Genomic DNA, 16,812 nt, shown 5'->3' with positions numbered 1-16,812 from the left:
ATAATATAAGGAAGGCTGTTAGATGCAGCACATAGTCAAGAATGACACTGGTAAGATACCTAGTTCAGCTGTGCAGTTATTGGTGGTGTGATTTAGAGGTCTCGCTCAGTCTAGATCAGGGGTCTCAAACTCAAATGAGCTGGGGGCCACTTCTGCCAACGTCATCTGATTGGAATGGCGGCTATTTCTGAAAATGCGATGTTTTTTTTTTTCAAATACCACACAAAACTGCAAACAGAAAGTGGAAGTGTTTTTATCTCTTTTTAGACACCTGTGCTAGCAACCTTAGCTTATAAATAAAATAATGATAAAATAAATATTAATTCAAATTATAAAACAAACAATAAGCATAAAAACAGGTATGTGTGTGTTTCACACCAAGTAAAAATATTTTCCTCTCATAACTTATTTAAAACTGCATGGCAAACTTTAGGGTTAAGAAAACAACACCATTGGATTTTGACATCAAAATTTCAAAAGGTTTGAAAGTGGTCAGAGATAAAGTCCTGTAAATATAAAAATCTATATAAACAAAAGTTTATGAAGGGGGTACATTTACCCATCTAATTTGCCACTGGATAGCACGCACCTCAAATTATGCACCTTTCAGTAAATACTGGATGTTGAACATATTTGAGCAGGTTTACTTTCTTTTTTGTCATATTACCCATATAACAAATTAACAGAAAAAAAGTAGGCCTAAGATGTAAATTACTAGCCTGTATTACACGGCTCTTCATAATGCTGCAGAATGCTCTATTCACTTGAATGGGCCTTCCCAATGTTCGGTGGTCTGCTATGTAAGGGATAATGTATAGAACGCCGGTCATTATTGGGAAAATAAGTCCCGACAGGGCGAACCGGACAGGGCGAACCTCCAGCTATGTTGAGCAGAGGGTCAAAATAAGCATGGTATGCTTAGTGGACACCGTCGTACACACGCAAAGACCCACCTCCATTCACAGACGCACCGTGACTATCACTGTCAATAGTCGATCATAATATCCAAAAGGCAGATATTCTCCTTCAGAATCAGAATAGGTGAATAACATAGCCTACCCAAGACTTCATCACACGTGAAAGTTTTTTCAACATTTGGTGTCGGCCTATTTCTGCTTCAATTTGTGCAAAATTACTGCCTGCATTTAGCCTGACGTAGTCATACTCAATTCTAGTCAGAATATGAGTCTGATACTGCTCAATTGGGACATAATTATGGGGCGTATTTCAACCGATACAGGGGGGGAATGCCTCTGCACTCAATTGGATAGACCTAACCAATCAGAGCAACGAAATAGCTTACCGTGAGGTGTAGGAAGAAAACACACAAACCGTCCTAATTCTCCACAAATGCCTTAACATTATTTTCTGGTGTTTTGTAAAAGTTGCCGTCAAGAACTCCTAGCCCAGTGTTTTTCAACCTTTTTTGTGCCACGGCACACTTTAGACACTTAAAATGTCCCACGGCACACTAACATCCTGTGTGAAGAAAAAATAAACATACCATAGCCTAAAATTTCAAATAATACACATATATGGCCTTATTATGGCTTCTATGCAAGACCTGCTCAATAAAACAAGCGCCCTCTGTTTCATTTGTAGGTGACTATATCTAATTTATTTGTTGTTATGAACTGGATATGTGATGATTCTGTGAATACTGGATATGGGGCCCCCGTTGTACAATGCCTGCATACCACAAATAGTGTAATCATACAATCAATGAGAGCATGTGGTTATAAATTCTTTGACTTTGCTTTTCTGGACCAGTGAGTGACATTTGGGTAATTTTCTGCGGCACACCTGATGATCTCTCACGGCACACTAGTGTGCCCCGGGCCCGGCACAGTAGTTGAAAAACACTGTCCTAGCCTACAACACTCATTAGCGAAATCTAAGAGATACGTAGTAGGGTAGGCTATTGGGAAAAAACTGATAGCCTATATACCCTCCGTTTTTAAAAATAATTCTGTTGAACACTGATATGCTACAAACATGTTACACAGCTGGGAAAGGCTGTCGCAAATCCCTTGAACAGGTGGTCAATCAGACATTTCAAACGAACGAGGGAACATGTCACAAATGCAACAGCGCTGTTTTCCCTTAATGAAAGTGAAACCACGAGTTTTCCCACATCTCAACTTTGGCCAAAGTTTTCAGAAATAATCGTTTTCTTTGATAAAACTTCATTAAATAATATGCATTTTCCATTTGCCTAATCTAAGCGTGCTCAGATGACGTGATGGACCAGGCGCTGTTGCTCACCTGTCCATCATCGTAAAGGCCGATTTGATTGGTCCGTCCGATCTAGGGCGAGCATACTTGCTCCAAAATGGAGCAATGCCAGACCGAACTTCCTGACCTCAAATGTTGTGGGCGGGACTAAGTTCGGAATGGCACCCAGGCTAGCCTGCATCGCTTCCGCGTCATTACAAACAAATGCACGTCTTCGTGTTTCTCGCGTGTAATGCAACATTTCCTGAAAACTTTGTGCAACGAATTTGGGCTTGAATCGAAGCTCTGGATGTCTGGCAACTTGTGGAGGAGAGTAGAAATGGGATTTGTCACCGTCTTGGATCTATCGTCTATTTTAACCAGTGTTGTTGTTTGTCGCAATCAAAAATACCGGAATACCGGGCCGGAACTGGGCCGAGTGTGGGCCGGAGTTTGAGACCCCTGGTCTAGATGGTCATCCTTAGTGTAGACTGAGTTAGGTCTGGTTTTTGCAACACTGTGAAATAAAATCCTCTATGGCAGATTTTTTTAATTAGTTCTCACTTTTCTATTTTTTTTTTCACTGTCTTTTCTTACTACTTCTCTCTGTAGTGTCATTCTCTTCTCTCACTCCTGCTGTTGAAACAAGGCTTTCTATAGCTCCCACCACAGACAGCGTTCCATAGCTCCCACCACAGACAGCGTTCCATAGCTCCCACCACAGACAGCGTTCCATAGCTCGCACCACAGACAGCGTTCCATAGCTCCCACCACAGACAGCGTTCCATAGCTCCCACCACAGACAGCGTTTCATAGCTCCCACCACAGACAGCGTTCCATAACTCCCACCACAGACAGCGTTCCATAACTCCCACCACAGACAGCGTTCCATAGCTCCCACCACAGACAGCGTTCCATAGCTCCCACCACAGACAGCGTTCCATAGCTCCCAAGTGTTCCATAGCTCCCACCACAGACAGTGTTCCATAGCTATGAGCTGATGGAGGTTCTCTCTCTCTTTCTTTCTCTTTTTTTCTCTCTCTCTCTCTCACACACTCACAGACACACACACACACACACACACACACACACCTCTCGGCCTAGAATAAAACCGCAAACAGAAAAATAAAAGAATTTAGAAATAAAAAGAGTACAAGTGACAAGTCAAGCTGTGCAAGCTGGTACCTAGACCAAAGATACCCATCAGACAAGAAAGTACGGTACAGCTGGCTATACATTACACACAAGACAAACAGATATTACAACACATTACACAGAACAAACAGGTAAACAAAAAACATACAGTAAAACACTTACAGTACAAGACCAGTACAGTGTGGATAATGTACATTAACAGTTTGGGAATTAAATGACAGTGTGAGACTTAGGGATGTGATTACCAGTGGTTACAAGTTTGGTTTACCTTAATCCATGTTTTGAGTTTATGTTTAAAAGTTGGAAAGTTGTTTCTTTCTTCTTGTTCTTCTTTTGAAGAAAATGTATTTATCTCCAGCCAGGGTAAATGGAAAGCTCTGTCAAACACATGAACTCCCTCATCCTCTACTCCAGAAGTCTCTATGGTGTGATATATTTTAATTTCTGTGGTTTTGGTCCCCCCCCCCCTAGATTGCTGCGATGGGTCTGATGAGTACAACAGCTCAGCCCACTGCCAGAATACATGCAGGTTAGTGGTTCCACTTGTCCCTGGAAAGTGGTGATGGTGATGGTGTGTGGGTGAGTGGTGTGTGTGTGTGTGTGTGTGTGTGTGTGTGTGTGTGTGTGTGTGTGTGTGTGTGTGTGTGTGTGTGTGTGTGTGTGTGTTTAGAGGTCCATTCAGGTTGGGTCTGTTTTTTTGTCCGTTTGTCTGTCTGTCTGTCTGTCTGTGTGTATGTCCCCTCACATAGCCACACAAGTACTCATCCAATTTGCCTCAAAACCGCCATTTTAGGGTCACCAAAAGGGCAGCCGTAGCCTACTGGTTAGCACTTCAGACTTGTAACCGGAGGGTTGCCATTTCAAACCCCGACCAGTAGGCACGGCTGAAGTGCCCTTGAGCAAGGCACCAAACCCCTCACTGCTCCCTGGCAGCTCACTGCGTCGGGATTAGTGTATGCTTCACCTCACTGTGTGTACACTGTGTGCTGTGTCTGTTTCACTAATTCACGGATTGGGATAAATGCAGTGACCAAATTTCCCTCACGGGATCAAAAGAGTATATATACTATATACTATATACTATACCATATACATTCAGGGTCACCATTGCCTGGTCCTCCTACATGATGATATGGATCCAGATTAGTGACCAGGTACGCTTTATTTACTGACCGATCATAGAGGCGAAGGGCAGCAATGGCCTGACATCTGCTGTGTTTCTTAAAGAAACTGCTCACACCACCAGGCTCATAGCACTCGCTTGCGGTTCTATGTGAGACGGCTCTACAGCTCATAGCACTCGCTTGCTGTTCTATGTGACAGCTCATAGCACTCGCTTGCTGTTCTATGTGACAGCTCATAGCACTCGCTTGCTGTTCTATGTGAGACGGCTCTACAGCTCATAGCACTCGCTTGCTGTTCTATGTGAGACGGCTCTACAGCTCATAGCACTCGCTTGCTGTTCTATGTGAGACGGCTCTAAGGTGGGAATCACACTGAAAATGGGAAAGTGAAGTAAGAAGTGTGAAATTGTAAAAAAAAAAAAAAAACGAAACAGGGAAACACAACACAGTGTTCAGATCTGTTAGGTTATCAGCTGTCTCAGACCGTTTTGGATATCACACCCTTTTAAGAACTGTGCAGCTTCGGTTGGTCAGACGTCTGAAATGTCGTCCAGATACACAGAATTCACATTGATGAGTGTTGTGCTTACGTTCCAAATTGATCTTAAATCAATCCACTTTCGGAAACGGCAACCCATAGAAAAAACACTTATTTACTACTGGCCAGTGCTGTCATAGACCCCAGATACCACTTTCACCTTCCATTGAAAACACACACTGGTTTATGGGTAGTGTAGTTCAAAGCATTTCATACAGCTCAGCATTCAGAGCATTACTGCAACAAAGATTTCGATAAATTACTTTACCACTGTGATAATTATTGAATATGACCATTGAAAGATGAAATACAATGGTGTTATTTGCATTATCTATGCCTAGAGATTATCTAAAACATACACTCTGTGAGGCATTGCATACCTTCAAGTGATTATAGAGATGGTTTATAATATTGATACTGATCACTTGTTATTGGGAAGCAAATTATCTGCAGTTAGAACTATAGCAGTACCACACTTCACCACCAGGTGGCAGTGCTCCTCTACCATGCTGTAGATTTGTCTAACTTCCTTGGAAAAAAAGATGTTTCTGTCTTCTTCCATGATACATTTTATAGTTTCTATTCACATCACATTAATCACAAAAACATGTACACACATAACATGTATAAAATTGTAGATGTATAAAACATATTAAATGTCAACTTTGAGAGTAAAAATAAAGCAACATAGATTACACACACACAAAGCAAATACAAGAGTTGCTGTTTTGTGATGTTGTAAGAGCTGTGATGACAAATTGTTGTTTAGGCTTCTATGCTGTGAGTACATGTGTTCTATGCAGAAGTCCAGTGTGGTGTGTGACTCTGCTTGCCCACCCCACCTTACCCACACGACATGGGTTACGTTGGCTACGCTGGGTTACATGTACACGTACATGGGTTACGTTGGCTACGCTGGGTTACATGTACACGTACATGGGTTACGTTGGCTACGCTGGGTTACATGTACACAACATGGGTTACGTTGGCTACGCTGGGTTACATGTACACAACATGGGTTACGTTGGCTACGCTGGGTTACATGTACACGTACATGGGTTACGTTGGTGCTGCGACCCGGATTAGGAGTGAGGTTTATACTCTCTTAATATGAATGTGTTGTCCCTATCTGGACACAGAGATGTGTCAAAAACAAGTTTCTGTTGTTTTCAACACATTTTGTTAAGAGTGTAGGGTTCAGTCAGCAGTCAGCAGATAGATAAATAAAATGAGATGTGATGCTAGCCCCCAAGTAATTCAGCCTCCTTGCTTGCATGCCCACCTCCCACGTCGGAGGTTGCAAGTTCAAGTGCGGTGAGGATCTGTGCTTGTCTGCGGTGAGGATCTGTGCTTTTCTACGCTTACATCAGTTGTTGTCCATTGAGTGAAGAATAGACGTAGTCAGTCGCTCCAAGTGTAAATGTGCTGTAATGTGTCGTGTCTGACTAACCGCATGGCTCAACCCTGCAACTGACCGGACTCGAACCTGCAACCTGCAGGTTGGAGCGGGAGGCGAGTGTGTTACCATGGGGGCTGACGTCTCTTACTAGCACGTCAGAAGCGAGGTTTACTTAACATACATACAACGCAGCTACCGCACCAGCATGGCTTCCGTTACACATACACATTGTATCAGAATCATGTTTAGTTTTTTTTTGTCATTGCACCAAGAGAAAGTACAAAACATGATTTTATGTGCTTACACTCTCCCCCACACACATGCACACACGCCACATAACAATGCCATGGGCCATGCCATTAGGGCTGATAACAGGAGAGCTGCAGGCCCTGTGGAGTAATGTGTGGGGAAGTGAGCAAGCACACGGGCACAGCAGTGGAGTGTACCCAGTGGAGGCCATAGAGCTGCAGCACACCTTGACTTCACTGTGGCCTACTTTTCAAAGTCTGTCTGAGGCAATGCGATGGACAAAAGGGCTCTTTTCCCCTGTTCTCTGAGCACGTGACTAGCCCCCAACCTCACCCCCTCATCTCCCATGTCTTACAACTGAGAGGATGTGTGTGTGTGTGTGTGTGTGTGTGTGTGTGTGTGTGTGTGTGTGTGTGTGTGTGTGAGAGAGAGAGAGAGAGAGAGAGTTGGGGGGGGGGCACACTCCTGCATCCCCCTCTCTCTCATTTCCCCCTCTCTCTCATTTCCCCCTCTCTCTCATTTCCCCCTCTCTCTCATTTCTCCCTCTCTCTCTCTCTCTCTCTCTCTCTCTCTCTCTCTTTCACCCCCCTCTTTTTCTTTTTCCTCTCTTCGTGTCTTTCATTGTGTTTCTTTTGCCTCCTGTCTTCCTCATACGTCTCTTTCTCTCGCTCTCCCTCTAAGCCCTCTGTCCATTTCCCCCATTCTCTTCGTCTCTTTTGCCGTTTCTTTCTTCCCATTTGTGTCTTTGTTCTCACACTCTTTCGTCCTCACTCTGGCTCCATATGTCATTTCTCTCATTCTTTCTCTGTGTGGCTTTATCCCTCTCTTTTGCTCTCTTTAACTCTCTGAATCTCTCTCTCTCTCTCTCTCTATATATATATATATATATATACATATGTATATGTGTGTCTCTGTCTTCCTTTATTGCTTATTTCTCACACTCACATCTCTACTCCTTGTATTTCTTTTCATCCCTTTCCCTATCTATCTCTGTCACTCTCTCTTTCTCTCCGTCTCTCTGTCTCCTTCTCTCCGTCTCTCTGTCTATGGTTGGCCCTTGGCTTTTTCTACACCGCCCCCCTCCATCTCTTTCCTCTCTCTCTTTCTCTCTTCACCCCCTCTCTCTTTCCCTCCCTCTCTCTCACTCTTTCTCCACCCCCCCCCTCTCTCCATCCCCCCTCTTTCTTTTTCTCCATCTCTCACTCTCTCATTCTCTCTCCATCCCCCTCTCTCTTTCCCTCTGTCTCTCTCTCTCTCCATCTCTCTCTCTTCTGGTTCAGGAATCTGGGGCAGAGGGAGCGTGCAGAGCTGGAGGAGAGGATGAGGAGGCTCAACGAGGGCCTGCTGATGAAGAGGCAGCTGGTGGAGGAAGGGGCCGATGTGTGGAGAGAGAAACAGGTGCACACACACACACACACACAACCCCCAAAACCCCCCTCTCCTGATTCCCCAAATAACTCACCCCGCCTTCATCCTCTCCCCCCCAAAAAAAGATAAAAAATGCAAAGCACCCCCTTCTCTGCTACCGATAGAATACAGATGTAGGCAAGAGTTCCTGGGGCCCTAGGGTTTAGGGTTGGATATGGGGAGAGAGATGGATATGGGGAGGGAGGGAGGGAGGAGAGAGAGAGAGAGAGAGAGAGAGAGAGAGAGAGAGAGAGAGAGAGAGGAGAGAGAGAGAGAGAGAGAGAGAGAGAGAGAGAGAGAGAGAGAGAGAGAGAGAGAGAGAGAGAGAGAGAGAGAGAGAGAGAGAGAGAGAGAGAGAGAGAGAGAGAGAGAGAGAGAGAGAGAGAGAGTATGTGTGTGTATATGTGAGCTAGAGAGTGTGTGTGTGTGAGCAGGAGAGAAAGATTGAAAAAGAGTGTAGTATGACGTAAAGGCTTTGATAGAGAAGATGTCGGTAAAAGGCAAAGAGAGAAGCAAGAACAATGAGACATGTGGAAATGGTGGAATCATACACGGTGGTTCTTCTCCTTCTCACACACACACCTTTATGTTTATACCGATACACACAATACATGCACGCTTACACACCTATTCATTCATTCAGTCATTCATTCATTCATTCATTCATTCATTCACCCAAAATGCACCCCAATTTACACATTGTGTTTCATGCACATACTGTACATCTCATCGACTCATGCAAATTTGCACTGTCTTTGTAGTTCTAGTGTAGTGTAGTTTGTAGTTGCCATTTTCCTTAAAACACACATACACACACACACACACATATATACACACACACACACACACACACACACGCACACACCTGTTCCCCACCTGCCTTACTCCTCAGTGCAGTGCTCCAGGGGCTTGTCCTAAAATACCCCCCCCCCCCCACACACACACACACACACACAAACACACACACACACACACACCAACACCCCAGGTGAGTGGCAGATCCAGACTGAGCGAGAATGAAACTGAACCCTGTGACCCCTCCCTGTGTCCTAAAAAAGTCAGGCCACGCCTTCCCTCTCTCCCGTCGTGCGCCTCATACCCCCCCACCCCCACCCCCCAACGCTCCCTGGGGCAGGGCTTCAGGGGCATTCAGCTATTCGGGGAGGCAAATCTAGCTAATTTCCCCATCCTACCCCTTCTTCTCCCACCATCACACTGTCTGGGACGCTGAGAAGGAAGGCAGGTGGCCTCCGCTCGTACACACTACTACCCCTCCCTGAAGCAAGTTCCCCACTTTTACTCCAGTCACTGTCTGCAATTGAGTTTTGTGCACTATTTGTATGTGATGAAAAGTGCTGTTGTGTTTTCCTTTGAAAGGTGAAGAGAGACATATATAGAGGGAGAAATTGACTGAGACAATTAGCGTGTGAGTGGCAACAGTATTTTAGCAGGAATAGTGTATTGATGAGTTGTGAGATGGATTGGAGGGGAACAAAGAATTGCAGATAAAAATGGCTGCCAGCTTAGGGTGGATGAGGTGCGACATGAAATAGGTTTAGTTATATTTTGTTCTTTTTTCTTTTTCTTTTTCGCATGGCCAATTTTCCGCCAAGGATTCCCAGGAGATGTTTTCCTTTGAATGAATGTTAAATTGAGGTCCTGACCATGGTTGTTAAAGATCCCATGGCACTTATCGCAAAGAGTATGTGGTTCCCTGATTTGCTTTATTTATGGACACATACATAAAGACACACACACACATGCAAACACACACATAAAAACACACACACACACACATCAAGACACGTAAACACACACACACACTACACATGCACACACACATACATGCACACACACGACACGCACAAACACGCACACGCACACAAACACATAAGCACACATACACACACACACATACACACACACACACACACACAAAACACATACACAAAACACATATACACAAAAACAACCACACACTCTGCACACACTCAATTACAAACACACAAAAAAGGAACAAAGTAGGAAATGAACACAATTTGACAAGCGTGACTTATTTTTGTAGAAAAAATGTGCTGGACTGGGCGGCGGTCATATTTCGTACCGCTCTGCGGTACATCTAGTTATTACTATTATTGAGTATTGCATAGTATGTAGCTGGATTTACTGTAGCTTTGCTATTACAGGTATGCAGTTTGGGTATGTGTTTTTATTGTTGTTGTAGTTGTTTGTGGGAGGGGAAGTGAAATATTTTGTTGACAAGTCATAAATAACCGTGTACTCTGGAGTGGCACGGCACCATCGTGACCCTAATACTGTGACAGCTGTCACTGAAAACACTCCAGAATGAGAGAGAGAAAGGGAGAGAGAGAGAGAGAGAGAGAGAGAGAGAGAGAGAGAGAGAGAGAGAGAGATGTGAAGAACACAGTGAGAAACACAGTGAAGAATGAGTGGAGGAGAGAGGAGAGAAAGTTAGGAAGAGGGAGTAGGAATGAATGGAGAGAATAGGAAAGAAGAGATAGAGAGAGAAGGAATATTTTAGAGATTTTAGAGACTGACAGAGACAGTGAAGAAATAGAAAACATACATACATGAGAGACAGAGAGAGAGTTGGAGAGGTAAAGAGAGAGAGGTGTAGTAGAGAGAGTGAAAAACAGAGAAAGATGGAGAGAGTGAGACAGAGAGAAAGACGGAGAGAACGTGGAAATGAATCCGATAAATCACCTGCACTTGAGAACGGGGATGAGCTCCCTGCATCAGGCTCCTTGCCCCAGATAGCTAGTCATCCTTAGCGAAACACACATACACACACACACACACACACACACACACACACACACACACACACAAAAACACACTCAGAATCCATCATGGCATTATGGGATAAGGAGGGAAGTTAAAAGGGTATTTGGTATGTACACACACAGACATATGCAAACCCCCACATACCCTCAAACCCCCATCCAACACACACACAGAGACTCACACAGAGACACACACACACACACACACTCACACAGAGACATACACACACACACACACACACACACACACACACACGCACACATACACACTCACACAGAGACACACACACACACACACACACACACACACACACACACACACACACTCACTCACTAATGGTCCATGATGGTCCAGTAAGGATGGGGATCCTCCTCTTTGCCATTGCAAACCATTAGGCCATGCTGCCTGATGGCCTGAGCCAGACAGGCTCCCTGTAACCTCATCATGATTTAAAGCTTTACCTTGGAGTGCTGTGTATCATTTTACTTGTCTTTTGGCCATATAGAAGTTGTCTTGTATATATTAATAATTTGCATTTGATATGCTGTTTAAAATGCAATGCATATACTGTATTAAGCTCAAGTGTTTTCCTGTCAGTCTGTGTTAGCATGTGTGTGTGTGTGTGTCCTGTGAAGAGTAAACTCGTAATTAATGTGTGTGTGCTTATATTTCATAAACTGATATTTGGTGTGTGTATGTCGTACACATACATACAAACATGCAAAACAGGCTATACCTATAGGCCTTAAAATAATCCCCATCAACAACTGGGTACAATTCACAGGCCAACTGTGTGTTAAGTGGTGTGTGTGTGTGTGTGTGTGTGTGTGTGTGTGTGTGTGTGTGTGTGTGTGTGTGTGTGTGTGTGTGTGTGTGTGTGTGTGTGTGTGTGTGTGTGTGTGTGTGTGTGTGTGTGTGTGTGTGTGTGTGTGTGTGTGTGTGTGTGTGTGTGTGTGTGTGTGTGCGCGTGTGCACGTGTGCGTGTGAGTGTGTAAGAGTTAACTCGTATTTAACATGTGTGTATTCTTTAGATTAGATTAGATTAGATTCATTGTGCAAAGTACAAGTACAGAGACAACGGCGTCTAACCAGAAGTGCAAAAAAGCAGAATAGTACAATGTGATATATAAACAGGTGATATATAGACAGGTGGTGCAGTATAAACAGTATAAGACATATAGTGCAGTGTAGACAGTAGTATACAGTTAGGAAAGTGGTATGGTTTACAGTAATATAAATGAAATATGTGCAATGTATCAGCAGTGGCCTCATAAGAGCAGAATAGATATTGGTATGCAGCATCCACTGTCTGTCACATGCCAAAAAGGTTGTAAGACATTTTTATGAAAAATGCCGTGTCCAAAATTATTCGTACCCTTTTTAAATCAATGGAAACATCTTTATTTGCCATCACAGCTCTCATAATGGTTCTTATAATACCTTCCAAGCCTCTCCATGTCTCCACAATGATTCTAGACCACACCTTTTTTTAGCAGCAATCCGGGTTTTAAGGCAGGAACAATTATTTGCCATCACTCTGGCATTGTGCTCACTTTTTAATGGATTGAGGTCTGGACTCTGGCTGGGCCACTCTAAAATGTATAGTACAGATATGTACAGATACTGTATGTGCAGTTTAGTATAAACTGTGTAAACTGTTATATGGTGTGTGTGTGTGTGTGTGTTTGTGTGTGTGTGTTGTGAATGGTAAACTGGTATTAATGTCTTTGATAAACTGGTATTTGACCTGTGTGTGTGTGTGTGTGTGTGTGTGTGTGCGTGCGTGCATACGTGCGTGTGTGTTTGTGTGCTGTTGAGAGCACCCTTGCATTGTTGCAGACAGTTTTGTGTGTCTTCGACTGTTTCCAGGCGGAGCTGAGCGATCTCCAGAAGGTGGCGGAGGACCTGCAGATTCGGTTGGAGTACCTGAGGAAGAGGAAGACTGAAGCCGAGGCGCTGAAGGAGGAAGCTCTGGCGGCGGCGCACCCTCCACCTCCACCTGGCCAAGGTGAGAGTCCGATAAGACCATCGCTACCTGCACAGCAACCTTCATAAAAGTGTCTATTACCCCATTCTCTCACAGAGTGGTGGTAGTGTTTTGGCTATATATATATATAAAGTTACTTTGGATAAAATTGTCAGCCAAATTAAACGAATAAGACTAAAACCCGGCCTTCCGGGTTGATGTTGCAATGTTGCAATTGACGCGTTAAAGTGAAAGTGGACTGATCACATACAGTAGTCTGAGATACTAAGGTGTTGACATGGACAGAAGGGAGTGTCTGTGTGTGTGTGTGTGTGTGTTTGTGTGTGTGTCTGTGTGTATGTATGTGTGTCTCTATGTGTGTCTGGGTCTCTGTGTGTGTGTGTGTGTGACTGTGTGTGTGTTTCAGGCCCCTGGTTGGGTGGGATGGTTGTCTTGTGTCATTCCGTCAGTCACGTCGTCCTGCGGAGCTCAGTGACCTTTCGCCAGCCTGCGCTAATGAGTCGCTAATGGCCAGAACACACGCTGTATTGGACATCACAGGGGAACGTTTTCATACTCCCTCTCTGGGTTGTGTTTGTGTGCGCGCATGTATGTGTGTGTGTGTGTGTGTGTGTGTGTGTGTGTTGGGAGGGTCATGGAGCAAGGAGTGTGGAGTTGTTGGGAGGACCATCTTTTATTCTACATCTTTGGGGGGATTGGAGGCCCATAGAATACTCATTTCCTGGGTGTATTTTAATGATTAAGGAATGTTATAGAGTGGACACACTTCTTTGGCGTGTGTGTGTGTGTGTGTGTGTGTGTGTGTGTGTGTTGGGGGGAGTGATGAGAGTGATGCAGGGTTTGTATCTCCTCATTTGGGGGGAAGGGGTTAAGGAGCAATCAGTGTGGAGTTCTGTAGTGTGTGTGTGTGTGTGTGTGTGTGTGTCTGTGTGTGTGTTTGTGTGTGTGTGTGCGGGGGTGTTTTCATTTTCTATGATAATGATTCCCTCTGATCTGAGTGTGTCCCCATCAGTCTCCTGCACCCTAACTGCCTCCTAATGCTTCCTCTCTCTGTATGTACGTTACTTAGCTTTTCCTACAAAAGACCAGCATGCATGAATATGCATGCTTTGTTAATGATGAGGAGGTCGAGCGCATTGTTTTGCATGCCCGCATGCATGTACTTATGCTAACGTAATCATTTGAATGTAAAAGTCAGTCTCTTGTTAGTTTGTACTGCGAGGCTTTGATATCCCATACAAACATAACAGTTTGTATTTGGCTACAACAGTCTGTATTTGGCTACGCCACTTCCACCAACAAATTTACCCGGTAAATGTACCCGTTTGGGCTTGTCTCCCCTCCCAGAACCGCCCCCCTAAGGGCTTTTGTCGAGGCTTTTTCTCCTAGGGTAGATACTTTTTTTTGGTCGCAAAAAAGTCCTTGAAGCTGATTGGATATGACTAAATATGGCGGGATGTAACGTGAGTAGAACTCGGCCCCTCGTGCTACAATAACAGCACCATTTTTAAAAGCCAGTCAAAGAAGAGCAGTGACTAGCAGAGGAAGGTGAAGAGAATAAGACAAGGGAAGAAAGTACGACAAAAAACAAGGATATTTACTGCGTCTCTTTGAGAGGTGCCAGTGACGGTGAATGTCCCTCTCGCTGGCCGCGCCAGCAGCAGCGACGCGTCAGCACTAATGTCTGCTGGTGCTTGGCAGAGGGGGGATGGGTGGAGCAGAGGAAGGTGAAGAGAATAAGACAAGGGAAGAAAGTACGACAAAAAAACAAGGACAAGAAACTTGTCGATAAATGATTGCGTGACGATCGAAACTGATGCGGAATGATCACGTCACCTCCGGAGTCTGGTAAATCCCGCTAGGGTCCCTTTTGGTAATGGAGACACAGCGGCTGAGAGGGCCAAGTGAGAGGGCGTGCAGACTGCACGTGCGCAAAGGCTCACAACACATGATTGGCAAGATGCATTCACAACATACCGCATGATTGGCACGATGTTTTCACACGGCAACTTTTGGCGGCGGAAGAGGCGGGATGCGTGTTAGATAACTGCCATAATTGCGTTACGAACAAACCCCATACTTTTCTATGGGAGATTCTTTGAGTGCTGTGTCTCCTCATTAGAAAGTCTCTGGTTGAATGACACTGACGTGTAGGCACTATTCTTGTAGTAGGAAGTAGTAAGTTGTTTTTATTCTGCAGTCATAACGTTTGTGAAAAGCTCACCATCCCTGCAGAGACTTTCTAATGAGGAGACACAGCACTCAAATAATCCGCCATAGAAATGCATGGGGTTAGTTTGTAATGACAATATGGCAGTTGTCTACACATATCCTGCCCCTTCCACGGCCAAACGTCAACATGTGAATACATCGTGCCAATCTGGTGTTGTGATCTCGCTGCTGCAGCGAGGTTGGTGGCGTGAAGCCTTGCACACGTGCAGTTCTGCCTGAAATAGATGCCTGATAAGTGCCCAAAGTGCGTTGCAACATGGCCGCCGAGTGGACGGACTTGCCTAAAAGGACTTTGATCCCTGTCCTTACTGTGTCCTAATATAAACGATGAGCAGATGTCAAAATCAGTGAATGTCCAAAGTCTCAGTGAGGGAGCGTTGAGCTGACCCACTACTGACACCTGCTCGTGGAATTAGATTAGCAAATCGATCATTACTGAATTAGCTTTAGTTAGACTTTGGGCTGTGCACTTTGCCCATCATTTCAATTAGGACCTATAGACTTTCTAGTTCCTTATTCAATTAGGACCTATAGACTTTCTAGTTCCTTATTCAATTAGGACCTATAGACTTTCTAGTTCCTTATTCAATTGGGACCTATAGACTTTCTAGTTCCTTATTCAATTGGGACCTATAGACTTTCTAGTTCCTTATTCTCTGTCTATGTCTTTCTCTGTGTGTGCATTGGCTCCAGTCTGTTGTGGCATGTTGATGAATGTCTGTTTAAGCAGACAGGGGCTTCATGGTGTCAGGAAAGTCACGCTATATATTTACCTGTTCACATATTCACGTCCCTATTCTCCCTGTCCCATTTACGGTTCCCTTCTGTCTTTTTGTCTTTTTCTCTCTGACTCTCTCTCTCTCTCTCTCTCTTACTTGCACTCTCTCATGTTCCCCCAAAACCTGTGCCATTCACCATTTTCATTCATTCTCTCTCTTTCTTCTCTTCTTTCTCTCTCTCTCTCTCTCTCTCTCTCTCTCTCTCTTTCGGTCTCTTCCTATGAACAAGTGATTATTTAGTGTTTGGAGCTGATAAGCCGCGGCTTGTGCTTAATAAATGTCCACATTCGTGATTAGAATTCAGAGAGGCGCCTTGCAGAAGCGGGACTTCACATGCAGTGACTCACAAACAAGAAAAACAACAACAAAAACAAAACTTGATTAAGTGTTTGATGTGATGTTGCTAACGCGCTAATGTGTTTCCTGTTTGATTTGGTCGCTGGAGAGTTTGGTGTTTACTGCATGAATGGATCTCATCTTGTAAGGGAGGAGGGAAATGTGTGTGTGTGTGTGTATGTGAATGTGTGTGCATGTGTATGTGAGTCTACCATCAAAATGTAATCAAGTACAATTTAAAATACCGATTTTATAAACTACTTAAAAAATACAAAATACACAGAAAAACTACTCAATACAGTAACGTGAGTAAATGTATTGTGTTACTTTCCACCTCTCCTTGCCGGTAAACAGAAAAAAAACCCTCACGTTTGCCCGACGGGTTTAAGCCTACACTGCAAAATATGTGTAAACTGTAGCCTATTTCTGAATGAATGACCAACAATGTATAGGTTAAAGTGACTATGATTTTATCATTTCATGTTCCAGAATGAAACAGGCAAAGCCCGGGGGGGAGGATACAGATACTATTATACTATTTCCATAAAGAATCAAGAACAGTATCTTCTATGTATATTATTTATGTT

General features: G+C 44.1%; 1 protein-coding gene across 2 annotated transcripts in view; it reads left to right on the top strand.

Moving 5' to 3' along the window:
• LOC143127271 (glucosidase 2 subunit beta-like) overlaps positions 1 to 16,812 on the top strand; it is a 175,298-nt gene that overhangs the window by 1,614 nt on the left and 156,872 nt on the right. For both annotated transcript variants that reach the window (XM_076288660.1, XM_076288661.1), the window contains exons 4-6: positions 3,841 to 3,898; positions 7,960 to 8,077; positions 12,761 to 12,899. In XM_076288660.1, coding sequence (XP_076144775.1) covers positions 3,841 to 3,898; positions 7,960 to 8,077; positions 12,761 to 12,899 — 315 coding nt within the window. The remainder of the gene's footprint in view (positions 1 to 3,840; positions 3,899 to 7,959; positions 8,078 to 12,760; positions 12,900 to 16,812) is intronic.

Source organism: Alosa pseudoharengus, unplaced genomic scaffold (genome assembly GCF_046254945.1).
Source record: "Alosa pseudoharengus isolate Yale_2024_CS ecotype anadromous, Long Island Sound unplaced genomic scaffold, YU_APseudo_1.1 YU_APseudo_1.1_scf_17, whole genome shotgun sequence".
NCBI lineage: Eukaryota > Metazoa > Chordata > Actinopteri > Clupeiformes > Clupeidae > Alosa > Alosa pseudoharengus.
Note: the sequence above shows the minus strand (reverse complement) of the source record. Positions and strands in the feature narration are given on the sequence as shown.